The 18,886-nt window shown below is 32.5% G+C and overlaps 1 protein-coding gene across 4 annotated transcripts in view; it reads right to left on the bottom strand.

Annotated features, from left to right (window-relative positions):
• Positions 1-18,886, bottom strand: part of UBA6 (ubiquitin like modifier activating enzyme 6) — a 91,724-nt gene that overhangs the window by 26,643 nt on the left and 46,195 nt on the right. For all 4 annotated transcript variants that reach the window (XM_023253071.2, XM_045056271.1, XM_045056272.1 and 1 more), the window contains 10 exons: positions 18,626-18,748; positions 15,951-16,074; positions 13,886-13,989; positions 13,209-13,271; positions 12,389-12,465; positions 11,704-11,770; positions 5,310-5,453; positions 4,063-4,130; positions 2,872-2,950; positions 1,641-1,721 (listed from right to left, as the gene is read on the bottom strand). In XM_023253071.2, the coding sequence (XP_023108839.1) occupies positions 1,641-1,721; positions 2,872-2,950; positions 4,063-4,130; positions 5,310-5,453; positions 11,704-11,770; positions 12,389-12,465; positions 13,209-13,271; positions 13,886-13,989; positions 15,951-16,074; positions 18,626-18,748 (930 nt within the window). The remainder of the gene's footprint in view (positions 1-1,640; positions 1,722-2,871; positions 2,951-4,062; positions 4,131-5,309; positions 5,454-11,703; positions 11,771-12,388; positions 12,466-13,208; positions 13,272-13,885; positions 13,990-15,950; positions 16,075-18,625; positions 18,749-18,886) is intronic.

The raw sequence follows: 18,886 nt of genomic DNA, 5'->3' as shown, positions 1-18,886 counted from the left end.
AAAGAAAGCGTGTGTACATGAGCAGGGGAGGAGCAGAGAGAGAGAGGGAAAGAGAATCCCAAGGAGGCTCAGCGCAGAGCTCATGCGAGACGTGATCTCATGAACCATGACATCTTGACTTGAGTCAAAATCAAGAGTCAGATGCTTAACCAACTGAGCCACCCAGGCATGACTCTGCTTGGATAAATTTTTATATAATGTTGGATTCCATATACCAGTGTGGTACGTGCTATTAGTTAAGTTTCTCACGAGTTACTTCTCTACTTAATGTTTTGGACATACTCAAGATTGAAACACTTATGAATAATCACAGGTTTAGCTCAGGAATTAATTTCTCTCTTGGTTCCTAGGGACTTCTCTTTCCTTCTTCTTAGTTTGGCTACATCTGTAAACACTTTAAAAAAAGAGTAATTTATATAGCGAGTCTATGTATTTGCAGCAAGTTAGAGATCCGTGCACATTAACTTACTTTTTGTTACCTGAAGTCAGTATGTTTGTTTACTACAATTCTTTTCCTGACCTTTATATGCTGTAATTCTTTTCCTGATCTTTATATGCTGACAGGCATTATGCATTATAAATTTCCAAGGAGTTAAGGTATTCAGGTGATTCCCAAACTTAGGTAAGCAAGATTTTTTTTTTAAAGAAATAGATTTTAAAGAATAGTGGTTTGTGAAACACAACTTAGGAAATGCAAAGCAAGAATAATATCATATGTAAGAACATCTGCCTATAACTGTGATAGTAATAAATGCCCTTTTTAAGTAGAATATTAAGCCAGGCTTTATAAATTATAAAATGTGAGCTAGTATACAAATTTTAGCCATTTTATTATTTACTGTTAGTCACTATGATAAATCACTACTCTGGGAAGCTAGTTTATATCTTAAGGGCAAAACAAAATCAGTGACATATTTTTATTTAAATATAAGACATGGCTACCCAATTAACTCACATTTATCACCTTTAGAATTTAAATTGTACACCGAAGTTTGTATTATTCCCTCTCCTTTTGATAATCACTAATTGAAACTATACCTGAGAACTCTGCCACTTTCTAATGTTAGCTTCTTCTATCTTAAAGATTTATCTAATGATTAATAAGAAATATTAATAGAAATAGTAACAACTCTAATGTGCTTTATGGTTTGCAGAGCCCTTTCACATTTGATCTTCATAATTACATTATGTACTATGAAGTACATATATCGTTTTCATAGTATTAGAGAAAGAAATTGAGGAACAGAGAATTAAAAATATGTTGCCATAGGGTCACATATCTTTTGAACAGTGGTCAGGCTAAAATCAGAATCTTTTAATTTCTAGCTTAAGTCTTTCTCCTCAGAAATCAGTATTTCAGCTCTATGCAGTCAAATACAGTTAAAAAATGGGCAGCAACAGAAATATAAAAATTTAACTCTCAAGGATTTATATCTTTTGGTGTAAATGTTTATTTTTAAAAGAGAGTGGGGGAGGGGCAGAGAGAGAGGGAGACAGAGGATCTGAAGTAGGCTCTGCACTGACAGCAGAGAACCCAATGCAGGGCTCAAACTCAAGAACCGTGAGATCATGACATGAGCCGAAGTTGGACACTTAACTGACTGAGCCACCCGGGAGCCCCTCAAGGATTTATGTCTTACCATTCCTTTTTCTTTGCCTGTGCCAACACCAAGTAAAGCAAAATTTTTTAACATTTCACAGCCTATGGCTCCACATCCTACCTATGGAGAAGAAAAATGAAATATAACCAATGAAATAAAACCAAAACTACTAACTAAAGAGAAATTTCATCTTAAACTTACTTCAAATGACAATTTATAATATATACATACTTTTAAAAATAACTTGAACATCTGCGATTCATTTTACTTTAATTAATTTATGATACTATTATAACTGGTACAGTTAAAAATATATAAATCAAGTAAAGAAAAGCATAATATTTACACTTCCTTTAAACAGAAGACACTCCAACAAAAGCTAACAGTTGAGCTCATTATTTCTATGAGATAGAAACAAATACCACAAAATATCAGTGCAGCATTTTAATGAAAAAGATTTTTTATTTACAGATAATTTTCAAAATTCATTTGATGGAGATTTTCTAAGAATTTCTATATGTATGTAAAAGCTTAGCAACAGTTGCTGACATTCAAAACATTATTTAAAAAATTATTACTAAAAATTAGAATTATTTTTAGAACTGACTATAATTAAAAAACCCATAAATGACAAGAAAAGGAGTTTTTTTTGTATCAGGGAGAGATATCCTGCTAATGCACCAAGACATTTAAGAAAGTCAGATTTTACCTCCATCTTCCTTCATGCAGTAAGAAAAAGTTTTAAAACATGGAAAAATATCCCAAACCTAATTTTTAATGTATTTCTAGAAAATCATTTCATTTCCAAACTATCATACTCATATTTTAATTTTAAATGTATTGTTTTTATACTAGGCATTGACAAATATTTTTTGTAAAGGGCCAGATAAATATTTTCTGTTTTGTAGGCCATATGGTTTCTGTCATAACTACTCACCTCTGCTATCATAACATGAAAGAAGCCACAAACAATATATAAATGAACGGGCTTGGCAGTGTTCCACTGAAACTTTACTTACAAAAATAGGCAGCAGCAGTACACTGGATTTTTTTTAGACCATATAAATCTTTCACCTTTTACAAAGATAGGCAGCAGGATTTCGCCTGTGGGCCATAATTGGCAAACTCCTGTCTTAAACTTTTACTGAATGTCTACTCTTTAGGAATTGTATTCACTCAAGACTCGAATTTCCTTTAATAAGTTAATTTGATGGTACACAATAGGAGTTTGACTGTACCACTTATTATTCTCATCATTATTTATACTTACCAAGAAGATATTCAACTTTTGTAGCTTCTGACACAAAGTGTCTCCAATGCAAGCTCGTAGGGCATCATATCTATCTCCTCTGCAGAAAATAATATATATCAAAAACCAGAAAGACATAAAAACATTGTTTAGTTTCACTACTGTTAATACAAATTTAATGTATATTTTAAATAGGATACGCTAGAATTCCTGACAATCTAAAGGAAAATTGTCTTATTTCAAAGAGGAAAAAAAACGCATTAAGAAATCAGTTTTTTCTTTTTCCATTTGATTTAATATCCTATGTTCAAATGACTTATGTAAAGGTGACTTCAGTTTATCTAGAAAAGACAGTTTTCCAAGGTAGGAATTTTTAATAAAGGTTCCTAGAGAAGTCTATGGAGGAGCTTTGGAGTTGTTAACATATTTAAATTGAAAGAAGAACTTTGGATTATGTGAATTTGGGGTAGAATGAATCCATAAGCTTTTATTTCTCAGAGGTTTGACTCAAAAAGATGAAGAATGACTGATGTCAATATAAAAGTTGCAGAGAGCATCTATTTTCATCTAAGTTCAGAATGGTATTTTGTTTTGTTTTGACTTTATTTAATTATTTATTTAGAGAGCCCTGACACAGGGCTCTATCTCAACAACCACGAGATCATGACCTGAGCCGAAATTAAGAGTAGGACGCTTAACCGACTAAGCCACCCAGGTGCTTCCAGAATGGCGTTTTGAATGCTAACTATTATCATGGTATACAATTTAAAACATTATATTCATTATTTATAAAATGGTAAAGAGATATTGCATTCTTTTGACACTTAAAATAACCTCTAAGTAGAGGAAAAAATGACTGTAGAAGTCAGTAAGTTACAAGAAAAGACATCTAAGACAAATGCATATTTGAGCACAAACCCTTTTAACCTAGTTACCTCTCACAAACATTCAACTAGGAAAAAAAGAAAGAAAGGGGCCCGTGGGTGGCTCAGTTGGTTAAGTGTCTGACTCTTGACTGTGGCTCAGGTCATAATCCCATGATTCGAAAGATCGAACCCTGCTTTGGGCTCTGTGCTGACAGCATGGAACCTGCTAGGGATTCTATCCCTCCCCCTCTCTCTGTCACTCCCTGACTCGCACACTCTCTCTTTCTCTCAAAATAAATAAACATAAAAGAGAGAAAGAAAAGATAAAGAAAAAATTCAGAATTACCGTGGGAGAAATTCTTCACGTTCAGGTTTGTCTAGGGATTGGACAATATCTGCCGCTTCAATGTACAACTTTAAAGTAGAAGACAAAAACACAACTTACTATGTATAAACCTTAAATTGCTAGAAAAATTGGTTTTTCTCTTCTATGGTTATTTAATAGTCATTAAGGAAAACAATGATAAAAATGCCAAAACAGATTAATACATTAAAAAATATGATTTTTATACAGTATACATTCCTGTATTATTACTTCATTAAAACAATGGTTAAACCTGAAGGAACTGTTAAAAGATATAATTTGATTCATGTCACTTAGCCATCTTAAAAATGGTATATTCTAATTTCAACAAACAAAAGGAAAATTTCACCTCCAAATCTATACCAGAGCAAATGACCTAGAAAGCCACAGTTTTAGTATTAAAACAAAAACAACAAATTGAAATTAATTAAAAAAAGAATTCACTCTCATTTCCATTTAAATAACTTATGTGGCTAAATTTCAACTTAGTTAAATGGTTATTTACTTAATTATAACAAGACAGAATCTACATTAGTAACATACTTAACAGTTGTATCTAAACCAGACATTTACAACTGAACTTGTACTCTGTACTAAAATAAATCAAATAATTCAACAGCAAAATAGCATTATATGGATACTTTGTAAAACATAAAAAAAGATAAACGTTATATTCAAAATGTTAAAGTGTTTCAAAAAGAAAGGGCCTGAAGGGTATACTTTGACACCCTCTGCCAATTATTCTTTTCGGTAACAAAAGCATAATTTTTTATTCCTTCTTAAGATGTATTTACCTATATAGTTCTCAAACTTATACCATTCCTATGCTTTTACTTTTAGAGTTTAAACCTAGGAAAGGATTCTGAAGATTTCTGGTGCCTAAAGATTCCATCCAACTGTTTAAAAGTCCTGAGAGTCCTTGAATGCTAAGCTAATCATACTGGAAAACTAAGTATAAGGGTAGAAAATTCATTCCTTCACTCTCACAAATGAGAAAAAAATCAACCCTAGATTACAACTTTGGGTTATATTCCAATAGCCTCAACCAATAATCTTGTCAGTTTCAATTAGAGAGTTAAATTTTGGTGGTGTATCACATCTAACTAATGCATCAAAAATATATTTTGAGGTTACCTTTATAATATATTAATATTTTAATTCATAACATTCACTGCATGGGTGGAAAATTCAATCTCAAGCCTATAAAAATATTGAAATACAAAACTTACCCACTGGCACAAAGGAGAAAACTTTCCTGTTACGGCTTTCAATACTTCTTGGCTAGCAACACCTCCTACTGCTGCAGCAAGTGGGGGTAAAAAACCTTGAGCAGTCCAAGAGAGCCAATGCACAATGTCAGCATTTACTTCCGGCTGAAACACAAGCCATAAAGATAATAATCTCGGGCGCCTGGGTGGCTCAGTCAGTTAAGCGTCCAAATCTTGATTTTGGGCTCAGGTTGAGCACTACCTACCTCCCCTTCCCTCCACCCCACCGCCTGCCGGCTGAGAGCAGAGAGAGCCTACTTGGGATTCTCTCCCTCTCTCTCTGTTCCTCTCCCAATTACACACATACTCTCTTTCAAAATAAGTAAATAAACTTAAAAAAAAAAAACCCCACAAGTTTTTACATATATACTCAACATGTCAATGACTTACTGTGAGAATTATTAAATTACTGTAGCTTAACTTCTAAAAAAGCTACTCAATTTTCCTACTAGATTTTAAGTCCTAAAAAAGTTCCAATCTCATAATAAAAGATCCAAGTGCATATTAGTTACCCTAAGCAGTATTTCTCTTTACCAGTAACTGCCCATTTTTGCTTTTTGAATCTATATGTTACACTAGGGCAAAATTTAAGATTAACTGGAACATCTACCATTTATAGCGTTTGTTAAAGATCAGTTCTGTGATGTCAGTCAGTATTTATAAATATCTAGAATTTTAAAAAACTGTTCTAATGGAAACTATGGGAAAACTTGATCCCAAATAAATGAAAATAAAAATAAACTGATCCATAAAAAAATAAGGAGCTTTCAGCTGGAGTCTGAAGTAGTAAAAAAAAAAAAAAAAAAGAAAAAAGAAAAAAGTAAGAGTGAAAAATAATGAGGCACTAACATTGTTAGAAAAAAAGTGAGAGTAACATGGTAATTTTGCATATTTAAGAGCCAATCATCATAAAGTTCTCATTATCATACTTAAAAACTGAAATGATGGTCCTTGAAATAAGATTTGTTTATTAGCATTTTAAAGGAAATATTGGAGAATTGGATTCTGGAGCTATTGTTTTAGCACAATTTCTTATTTGTGAGAAAGATCTTTTCATGACCTCTGGCTTCTCTTTCTCTTCCTGTTCTTTCAACATTAGTAACCTGAATCTTAACCTTAAGATTCAAATAGGGCTCAACTGCTCTGAAATCCTATGTAAAATAACACTACTTGTGCATTTAGGAGGTAATAGAAGGCTTTTATTACATTCTCAAAGATATTTGTGATACAAAAAGACATTACTATCTACTTACTATTCCACTCACTCCATTTCAGTATTCTATATCTCATTATTTTTCAACTATTTAGCACTAAACTCAACTCTGATTATAATTTCATTTAAGCTGTGCCCTTTCTGAATGCAGAGATACTGGTGTAGTGATAATATTAAAAACAATGATGAGAATGCAAAGAGAAGCAGGTAATTTGTGTGAGCACCTAGTGTGAGTTGTCTATTAAGTCCACATGTAATTTTCAAAATAATCCTAGGAAATATAATTTTTATCATACAGATTAGAAAACTGAAGTTTGAAAAAGCAATTTCCTTGATTTTATAGCTAATAAGTGAAACTAGAATCTGAGCCCTAAAAGTCTAACTTACCAGTAGGTTACAATATCTCCCAAGATTCTATTATTTTTTAATTAAGAATGAACATAAGGGAATGGAAGCAAAAATAATATAAAAACAGGGAGGGGGACAAAATATAAGAGACTTTTAAATATAGAGAACAAATAGAGGGTTGCTGGAGGGGGGATGGGCTAAATGGGTAAGGGCTTAAGGAATCTACTCCTGAAATCATTGTTGCACCATGTGCTAAGTTGGATGTAAATTATAAAAAATAAATAAATTATACAAAATACAATGTCAAAAAAATAAAATATTAGTCCTGCAGAAGTTCTGAATAGGAAAGGATAAATAATGGATATAATGAGCAGAGAAGGATATGGAAAACTTTAAATCTGAACTAAGTGTTGAAGAATGAATTGCATTAGAATTGAAGTGGAAAGGATTCAGTTCAGGGAAAATGGCAACTCAAAGAAGAAGGAACGTGTGTAAAACTGAAAAAGCTGCAATGAATTTGCACGTTTTATATGAGAGGAAGAAAATAAGATCATGTTAGAGTATGATTAGACTATGAAGAACACCAAAGACCATGGCTGACTTTGGACATGATAGAAAAAATAAAGGAAGCATTGGATGCTTTTGAGAAGAAAACTCATATGATGAAAGAAGTAGGATAATACAGCAGCAGAGTGGTAGAGAGATGAATAATTTCAATTTAAGTAAGCAGTTCTAGGGCTGATTCAATGAAAAAGTTGTAAGGTATGAGGACCTTAAGCTACAATGAAGGCAGACATAAAGATTAGAAATATTTCCAAAAACTTCTTTACAGCCACAATGATTAAACAGATATAGAGGAGAAAACCCAAAGATGGCCGAATGAGTGGGAGTAGCTCCGAATTTTAACAAAGATACTCTGACAAATTTTGATACAGACTAGAAAATATGAGGAGTTATTGGAAAAAGAAGGGGAAATATGTTTGTGAGTTCAAATTTGGAAATGTTACGTTCACTATGAAATAGGAATTTAAAATGGAAAATGTCATTCACTGGACTGAAGTTAACTGAAGAAAATAATATAGATACGAAATATGACAAAGGTACACAGTTTCTAGCATTTATTTAAGTTAAAATATTTTCAACATGTTTCCAGATATTTGCTTGTATTATAACATCCAGAAGCCTATGGAAACCAAGTTTAGAAGAGTTAAAATCTATGAACATAGTGAACATTTTTTGCATTGTCAAATTAAGTAAAGAATTTTTAAGATAAATATTAAAAAAAAAAAAAGAAACACTCAAATCTGGGGAATTTTTGGTTGCCCTAGGATAAATAGCTCAAATCTAAATTTGCCTAAACAATCTCTAAAAACAGATACATATCCAAAAGAAGAGAAATAAACCAGTGGCAGGGTTTCAGGATCACTAGAAAACAGAGTATTATAAACTTCAAATTACCTGTAAATAGAAAAATAAGTACCAAACTCCAACAAAACTACTTCTGGACGTCACAATGCTATAAGCCTTCACAGAGAGCAGGAAGTGTGTAACCACAGAAAAGAGAATGAAAAGAGAACAGTGACAAACCACAGTCAAAATCATCCTGAGAAAACAGAAGCCCTAGCACTAAGTGCAAAAAGTACTGAACACGTATGTAATCTGGCAGATCTCAGCACTGCCTATGGCGAAAGAACTTCAGTGGGAGGCAATGATGTAAATAGAAAAAGGGCGACATTCTTTGACGCAGAAGGCTAAATTAAGAAGAGAGGAAATTAATGATTTGGCAGAAATCAAAGAGATCTACAAGACACCGATACCTAACCACCAAAAACAAACAAACCCAACCATTAAAGAAACCCCTTTCTAGTATCCTAAGGGAACAAGGAGTTTTAGAAGTACAAATCTGAAAAAAGCACCCAAAACTCTTATCCTGCCCCCAAAATAGACAAAAAACAGTTTACTATACAAAAGTAATGTAAGAAGTAAACAGAAAATTAGAATCAAAACATTTCAGCCAATGAAAATTTCTCCTCCAAACTAATTATAAGGCAGTGGAAATCTGATTGAGTGAATTATATCCTTAAAGAACACTTGAGAGATGTGGGAAAACAAACAAAAAAACCTCACCTGCAATCAGAAATTCAACTAAATACTAAAGGAATCCATTCCACCACCAATCCTCTCCCCGCAAAAGGAAAAAAATAAAAGAAAATCTGAATCTATGTATTAAAATGGGCTCATAATATGGGAAAAATGGACTGAATGATCAACTCTGAGATACAGTTAAAATTATACACTTTACAGGTGAAAAAAACATACAAAACTACAAGGCAAAAAGGCCAGACTTACTTGTAAGAGTAAAAAATTAAGGTGGCATCATTATTTCTCAACAGTAAGATACCACTAAAGAAAGTAAGGCCTAGAATGTTATATTCAGCCAAGTTGCCTTTCAAGTATGGAGGCTACCAAAAATATTTAAAACATGTAAGAACTCAGAAAAAAACGTAATTCTGAGCTCCTTTGGAGAAATATACTAGAGACCAAACTTGATTTTAAGAGTTACCACAGAGCTACAATAATCAAGATAGGATGATATTAGCAAAAAACAATGGAAGACAGAAACAACCAATGGAAGATAAAACATTGAGTTCAGAATCAGCCCTACACATATGTGGTCAATAAGTTATTGACAAAGAATACCCAGAATATAGAATAAGGAAATAATTATCTTTTCAATAAATGGGCTAGAATTACTGGATATTCTACATACCAAAAAATTAATCTTGATCTATACATGGCAAAGTATGAAAAAATGAACTCACAAAAGTATAAAACTGGGTCCAATGAATTAAAAATGTACAGTTGTGTACACTTGACCTACACTTGTATACTTTGCATGGCATACAAAAATGAAGTCACAAAACCATAAAAATTCTGGAAGAAAACACAGGACAGAGCTGTGACCTTAGATTTAAAAGAAGGTATAAAACACATACCAAAAAAATGATACACTGAAGTTTATCAAAATTAAAAGTTTCTGCTCCTTAAAGACACTGTAATAAAATAAAAAGATGAGCCATGGACTAGAAGAGAATATTTGCAAAACATGTATCCTATGAAGGATTGATATCCAGAATATATAAAGAACTCAATCAATTAGAAAACCTACCTAATTAAAAAACAAAGATTTAAAAGGACAGTTTATTAAAGAAGAGATATGAGTGGCAAATAAGCAAATGAAAAGATACCAAATTCATAATGATCAATGAAATGGAAATTAAAACCAAAACAAGATATCAATGCACATACTTTAAAATGGCTAAAGTCAAACAAATAGATAATACACCATTATAGAGAGAATACAGAGCAATTCAAAATCTCATACATTTCTGGTGGAAATGCAAAATGGTATAGCTACTCTGCAAAACAATTTGGCAGTCTGTTATAAAACTAAACCTGTATCTATCATTTGTCTCTGTAATACACCACTAGGTGTTTACCCAAGAAAAATAAAAACATATGTCCACACCAAAATCTGTATGCATATGTTTGTAGGGGCTTTATTCATAATTGCCCACATTGGAAACCCAAATATCCAGCTGGTACAGGGAAAAACAAACTGTGATACACTTATACAATGGGCTACTTACTCAACCAATAAATAGGAATGAACATGCAACATGGATTAAACTCAAGTTCATTATAATTAGTAAAAAAAAACCAGACTCAAAAGGCTACATATTGCATGATTCCATTTACATGACATTCTAAAAAAAAGGCAAAAATATTCTGGTTGCCATGGTTTGGCTGGGGGAGAGGGAGATGATTATAAAGAGGCATGAGGAAATTTTCTGGCCTTATGGAAATGTTTTATATCTTGATTATCATGGTAGATATTATGACTATACACTTTAATGGTGCACAGCTCAATTGTCTACAAATTTTTGTAGAACTGTACATCTAAAAAGGGTGAAATTTTCTATATCTAAGTTTTATCTCAATAAATCTGATAAATCCCTAATCATATCATTCCTTGTAATCACAGACTTCATCAATCTATTTCTAGCTTTTCGCACTTTTCTGTAACCACTAAATACGCATACATAAAAGGTCTTTAACTTGTGGTTAATGACTCACTGTTTTCAGTTCATTTGTTATTTCCTTTGTTTTAATCACATAAAATATGAGATCATATTATTCTTAACCACTAATGTTAAGACTTTACACTTCCCCCTCATTTTTATACCATAACAAAAACTATAAAATTTTCAACTAAGTGCACAAACACTGCTAACGTTGTTATCTGCTAAAATGAAACTACTGGCCAGCAAGCACTGGCACCATGACATGAAAAAATCGCTTTCTAGGTGATATGTCCAAACATGATATGCAAAATGCAATTCAGAGATATGAATATCTAATGGAAAAAAGATGATTTATAGGAAAACTTACAGCTATACAGTGAGTTTCAGTGGGTTAACAAAGTAAATCAGAAGACATAATACTAATACTAAAAATATAGCAGGAGCAGAAAATAGTAATTACTATATGCCATATACTCAGATTCTAAGCACTTCACAAAATTATATCATTTAATGTTCACAGTAACACTCAGAGACAGGATAACCCTGTTTTATAGATTTATAAACTAAAGCAGAACAAATTTAAGTAACTTGCCTACTGTCACAGAGTCAATAAGCAGCAAAGCTGGGATCTGAAAGGTAAGAGAATATTAATATATAGAATGTTTATCATGTTACACCTTTTTTGATGGTCCTAACTTTGAATACTCACCTTCTCTTCTAGGGTTTCACTTATAGACGTTGCTAGTTTCAAGAGTTCTTCTGAATCTTGCTGGCACCTAGGATTCAACATGAAGCACCTCACTTTCAATATTCTTAATTGCCATAAACAGTAAGTCATATTCAAAACTAAAATTTAAGAAATCTGTAAGAAAAAAAGTGGAATTTTGCCAGCAGGTAGCATGAAGTGCTTCCCTGACTTGAAGGTAATGGACTCATAAATACATTAATTAAAAATCACGTTTACCTAAGGATAGTATATAAATAGGATAATGGTTTTAAATAGACAAGGCAAATACTTTTTGCAACAGTACTTCTGACTTAATAGACCAGAAAGTAAAAAGTTACATAGTGGATTCATAATTCAATAATTCTCAGATTTTTTATTTTAAAAAGTTTAAAAAGTAGCTTTTGAAGATTTCAAAATGGAAAAATTCTTACTGAGCATAATTCCATTTTTAGGAATCGATCTCTCCACTCCCACCAGAAAAAAGACCAAGTCATAATAAATGTTTATAGAGTTCAGTGTATCTAGTAGTGTTGCAACTATGAAGGGCTTTAGTTACTAAACTTTAGTTTCTAAACTAAAACATTTAGTTTAAATGTTTTAAATTATAATTTCCCAAATACTGCTTTTATAATAAGGAAAAAAAGTTATTTCAAATGAAGAACATTACCCAATATTTGGCTTGCGACTATAGCTCTCCTGGAACTGGTCCAAGGCAAGCATAGCTGTGTGAATCTGTAAAGGTGCCTATTTGGAACATTAAAAATTGTTCAACAGTTATTGAGTTCATAATATATGACAGGCACTGTGCTTAACACTTTAAAAATTATTTAATTCTTATAATAAATTAATTAGATTAATACTATTATTATCTGTATTTAACACATGAGGAAGCTAAGCCTTAGAGAAGTTAAACAACTTGACTTCAAGGCCATAAAGCTATATTTAAGCAACAGATCCAAGTTTCAATCTCCGGTGATATAACCAGTTTTTAGTAGGTTATTCCTATGAAAGTCAGAGCAATATCAACTAAACAACACCAACAAGACATTTGTATAAGATCAAAATCACCTAATCCTTCTTCATCAAGTTATAAAGTTGGAAACTGTTAATACTATTCTTTCCTTATCACAAATGCATTCACTGCTACAAAATTATATTCAGTGACTTAAAACAAAAGAATAAATGCTTCCAAGGTTTTTTAGGAAGAAACATGTATCATATAAAACTCTATATGGTTCAGAAAATCTTTTAGTAAGATTTTGTACAAATTATTGAAATAGTTTTTCAATTATCAAAGCTAACATATTATAAAAGTAAAATGTTTTTCTATTCTTAAAATTTTTCCATGATATAAATCCCTGTTTTTAATACTTGGGAGTCAACTCTAGATATATGAATACAACCTTTATTAAAAAAACCTGACAGAAAGGTACCAATTCCCATGCCCTCTCTGCTGCCTCTCTCAAACCTACAAAGTGTTCATTTACCTCAGGTTTGCCAAAATCCACAATAAGGCACTTTGGATGTTTTATCTGCCTCTCCAATGGTTCCTTAATAGAAACAAAAACTATTACTTCAGAAACAAAAACTATTACTTCAAGCAAGTGATTACTTGACAAAAAATATAGAGCACTAAAAGCAATGCATCTCTCCCAAGGTCTGAAATAAATAAGGTTGGGCTAATTTGATTTAATAGAAATATAAAAGAGCTACCATTCCCCATTGTCTTCTTGCTAGACTTAATTTTTAATTCCACTTAATTCCACTTAAAGTGGAATAATTGACTAATAAAACAAAACATATACAGTTTCAGTGCTTGTTAAATCTTTCAAATATATATTAGCTTCATCTTTTATCTTACTTAGGGAGTAAGAAGTATGATCAACTCTTTGATGATTCACAAAAGTATAGATCCTCTGAAGTAAACAACTTATATACTTATATGCACTGGTATTCTAGCTATAATTTTTTTGTTGTTATTAGTTTATTTCCTTAAATTGATACCACTTCCCTCAAAGTGGGTACAAATTAAAAATCAAAATCTGTTCAGCCCTTAAATTAACTGTTTGGTTAACTGAGTATTATTACTTTTTTCTCTTCTGCCATTCTTCCTCAAAGAAATATATTTTAAGCAAAAAAAAACCAAAAACAAAAACATACTTACAAAGCAAAATGTTTTAGGAGTCTTAACTTGGACAGCTATGCCTCCATGTAAATAAGGATCCAGTTCTGTAGTATCACCAATGCTAAAAGAAAATGGTGATACCACTAAAAGAAAAATAAGAAAACCATTACATGCTGATATAAGTATTTAAACTTGAAGATTTATCATGATAAAGATGGTAATTTTCCCTAATTTATAAAATTAGAAGATCCCACTATAAATTTCTTTGGAGGTGGGAGGAAGTGTGGAAAACTAGATAGATTATTTTTCCAGTGTGAACTTAAGGACTTAAAAATTACCAAGAAAACTCAGAGGGGGGATAATCATGAGATGCTTATTACTAGATATTAGAATATTTTATAAGGCATTAATAACATGTTGATACTAATTACATGCAATTAATACTAAATATAATGTGGTACTTGTTAATGAACAGGCAGACAAATGGAACACTTTGTTTGTAGCCTCAAGATTCTGAACTATCACAATCCCCCACTGCATAGATAACGAATGATAAATCCTAAGTGATTTAACAAATAACAAATGATAACAAATACAATAACAACAAATGATAATCCTAAAGGATTAGTTAATTTTTACAAAAACAGATACAAATTCTTTAATATTAATGATGTAACCTGTATTTTACATATCTGGATATAGTCTGGGAAACAAAATCCAGTAATTTTGTGATTAAAGATGTTTAACCAACTATAGATCCAAAGTTATTATGAAGAATTCATAATAGGGACTGATTTTTGTCTCTCCTAAGGATCCATTTTATAGTCATTACAAGAAAAAAAAAAAAAGTAATCCATTTGCTAGTCTACACACTCATTACATAATTAGACTTCCAAATGTCCTAAAGATAAACCTGAACCTTCTTGGCTAACAAGTGTAAATATGCCATCTTTGAGTTATAGGATGTCTAGCACTGTCTTTGACTCTTTTAAATTTTTTTTTTTTTTCAACGTTTATTTATTTTTGGGACAGAGAGAGACAGAGCATGAACAGGGGAGGGTCAGAGAGAGAGGGAGACACAGAATTGGAAACAGGCTCCAGGCTCTGAGCCATCAGCCCAGAGCCCGACGCGGGGCTCGAACTCCGGGACCGCGAGATCGTGACCTGGCTGAAGTCGGACGCTTAACCGACTGCGCCACCCAGGCGCCCCTGTCTTTGACTCTTTTAAACATGGCTGGAGAAAAATCACAAATTATGCAGACTAACACTGCTACAAATTCACTATCTTCAACTTCAAACGGGCACTAAATTAAACCTGATAGTCTATTTTTTAAAATGTTTAACTCTCCTTAAATCTATGACTTTGGCACTTTTGCTCTCCTTTGGGCAACGATCTCATCTTAGTCTACAAAAAAAATAAATAAATAAAAATCAAATTCCTTCAACTTTTTGCCAACAAACCCACAAACTTGCCTGCAATAACATCCACTCATTCCTTTTATACAAGCCACTAACAAAAGCATGTCTCCACCTGAATACTTCATTGCCACCTTACTCAACGAACCTAAACTGTACTCATCATCTTCTCTCCAAAACCTGCACTCCTTAAGTGAATAAGTTGCCCATGTTGGATTCTTTGCTTACCTACAATATGAGATTATCAAATTTCCTCTTAAATGTCTTAAGACTTTTGCCATATCAACTCCCACTGCCAGCCCTGCCATATTGTATCTTTTAGTTTCTTGAACAAACTGCCTCTTACTGTTGGTCTCTGCATAGAATATTCTTTTCATCATTTTCCTAAGCCAAAGCAATCTTCAAATTTTAATCAAGATACTTGTCCCCACTGCTGCTGTACCCAAACCGGGTAGACTTCCTTGCCATGTTTAGAGTTCCCAGAAATGCCTGTACTGTCTTTACACTCTCTTTACATCACTGCTTAATGTTAACACGTCCTCACTTGGATTGAATGTTTTGAGGCCAAGAATTAGATCATGTTTGTCTAAGCTGATGAAGTGTTCTCAACACTGAATATACTGTCTGAACTATTAATGTGTTGAATAATGAATAAGTATAAATGAATTAATAAAACACAGGAACTTACCAGTTATTTGTTGTGTCGATCCATTTAACCCTGTCATTCCATTAATTTCTCGAAACATTAAAAACTGTCCTGTCTCAAGTTTGTGAGGATGATTTTCAAGGCAGGTGACAATACCAGGATTAGCCTAAATAAGAGAATTCTACTAAAAAAACAAGTTCATGTATTCCTTTTTTGCACAAATTTCAAATCTCACACAAAATAGACCAGGTTATCATAAAATTCTCAAAACAATCAAAATGCCAAGTCATTCCTTTTCTTCCTTAGTAAAAGCAAGCGTTTTAAGAATTATTGCAAAATAATGATCAATTTACTATTTTATTATGAATGTTTAAAATATAATTTCTGGGGCGCCTGAGTGGCGCAGTCGGTTAAGTGTTCGACTTCAGCCAGGTCACGATCTCGCGGTCCGTGAGTTCGAGCCCCGCGTCGGGCTCTGGGCTGATGGCTCAGAGCCTGGAGCCTGTTTCTGATTCTGTGTCTCCCTCTCTCTCTGCCCCTCCCCCGTTCATGCTCTGTCTCTCTCTGTCCCCAAAAAATAAATAAACGTTGAAAAAAAAAATTAAAAAAAAAAAAATATATAATTTCTGTGTTTGGGGGAGAAGGAGATTCTACATGGAAGTTCAAATATTTTATAGATACAGATTCTTTGGACTTATAAAAAATATTCAAAGTTATCAAATATAAGTTTTAAAGTCATGTTATAAAAAAATCTGTGCATAAAAGACAAGTCTAACTTTGAAGATGAAAGAAATGCAAGAAAGGACAGAGATTTAAATTTTTTTTTTTAATTTTATTTTTAGAGAGACACAGAGAGAGCGAGAAAGTTAGTGCTCAAGTGGCTGAGGGGGCAGAGGGAGAGATAGAATCTCAAGAAGTCTCCACACTCAGTGAGGGGCCTGACACAGGGCTCACAATCCCACGACTGTGAGATCATGACTTGAGCCAAAATCAAGGGTTGTACGCTCAACTGACTTAGCCATCCAGGTGTCCCAAGAAGGATGGAGATTTAAAGCCAGAAAAGTGGTAATTTAAAATTTGCTGCCCAACGTGTTAAAGGATAAAAAAATATTGTGTAGCTCAGCTTACCAGGACAAAAATAGGAAGAAACTGACCTATTCACCAAAGAGGATGGATGAGATAGGTCCAAGGCCCAGAAATTTGCTTATTAATGCATATAATCCAACACACTGGTTGAGTAAGGTGGTAATAATTTAATCTACATAAAACCTAAAGAGAATTATCATCCTTTCTTTCTTAACTGTGAAGATTCTGAAAATTGTCCTGTGGCTTAATGATCTGGGTGAGAATTAAGATTATGATCACAACATGTATATAAAATTAACATAATGTGGGTTTACTAATATCTCAAGAAGAATAAAATTCATAAGGACTTTATTAAAAAAGAGAAATACTTTTGCATATAAGTTAAATGGGAACATTTATGGTACTTTGTAATTCTTTGTGGATAACCTTAATACTGCCTACACTATTTAAGAAAAGAAAATACCAATGTAATACAAGATTCCAACTATTTCCTGGAGCCTATTCTATTCTAACTGTATGATGTTCGCAGGGACAAACTAAAAACAAGCACAAAGATTAAAGGTTGAATAATAAATCATTCTGTAAGCACAGAGACACAGAATGATTTTTTTAATGCATTTCTCTTAAAAAGGGGTGAAAAGGCAACATTACACTGGGCTTAAAAATCAAGCATAAATATAGAAACACAAATACTATTATCATTCCCTTACATTTGGTTTCTTTGATCTTTAATGTAAACTGATTAGAAAGAATGCAAGTAAAAGTAATGATTCAGACTTAAAAAACTAGGAAAACTGGATCACAATGATATCTCCAATTCTTTTAGGGAATAAAAAACTTAAGCTTACCTGAAGAGAACGTGAAAGTTCAGACTTTTTGATCTAAGAGTAATTAATTCTAATACTTTTTTTCCTTCTCCAAATGTTTTAGAAATATAAAAAATTTTAGAAAAGCTTTTGTCTATAGTGACCTAACTGTGTATCCTCCCCACAGTCTTGTGTTGGGCCAGGTGACTTAAGACATACTTACTACATCTACAATCTGACACAATACACACAGTTTAGTAAACACTGAATCACACTTCATGCCCAATAGGAACACAACACAGAACAAAATTAAAATTTATCACAAGCAAATGTTGATCTATTGATTATTAATGTTAGAAGGAATTCAGACACTCATATTCTAACTTAAATTTAGTTTTAATATGATCAAGAAATTAACAAAACATTCCCTCATGAATTACCTTAAAATATTATAAAACAAGTGAAAAATATTGCATATTACAGTATTTTGCTATTGTCACCTTTAAAAAATGTATTCACATCGGGGTGCCTGCGTGGCTCAGTCAGTTAAGCATCCAAATTCGGCTCAGGTCATGATCTCACGATTTGTAAGTTAGAGCCCTGAGTCGGGCTCTGTGCTGACAGCTCAGAGCCTGGAGCTTGTTTCGGATTCTGTGTCTCCCTCCCTCTGCCCCTACCCCATTCAACACTCTGTCTCTCCCACTCTCAAAAATAATAAACATTAAAAAAAATTTTTAAAAAACAAACTAAGAAAAAATGTATTCACATCAACCTTAAAAAAAAACATTCATATACATATACAATAATATATATATATAATCATACTTGCGTTATATTTGAAATGAAAATTTCTTTTGGCTCTTCTCCTGTTGCATCTGAAACTTCAAATTCATCACCAAAATCACAAAACAACCGTGACCAAATTCCATGTACATCTGCACTGATAAACTGTGAAATGATGAAAAGAAGTTCAAGCTTATCTATTTATATGAAGAAAAAAAACCCCACCTCAAATATTTTAAGCCTCTTCATGACTTTATTTATAATTAAGATTATCCTTTGGGATATAAAGTGAATTACAAACAG

The sequence above is a fragment of the Felis catus genome, chromosome B1 (assembly GCF_018350175.1).
Source record: "Felis catus isolate Fca126 chromosome B1, F.catus_Fca126_mat1.0, whole genome shotgun sequence".
Classification (NCBI taxonomy): domain Eukaryota; kingdom Metazoa; phylum Chordata; class Mammalia; order Carnivora; family Felidae; genus Felis; species Felis catus.
The sequence above is the reverse complement of the archived record's forward strand: the minus strand, read 5'-3'. Positions and strand labels throughout refer to the sequence as shown.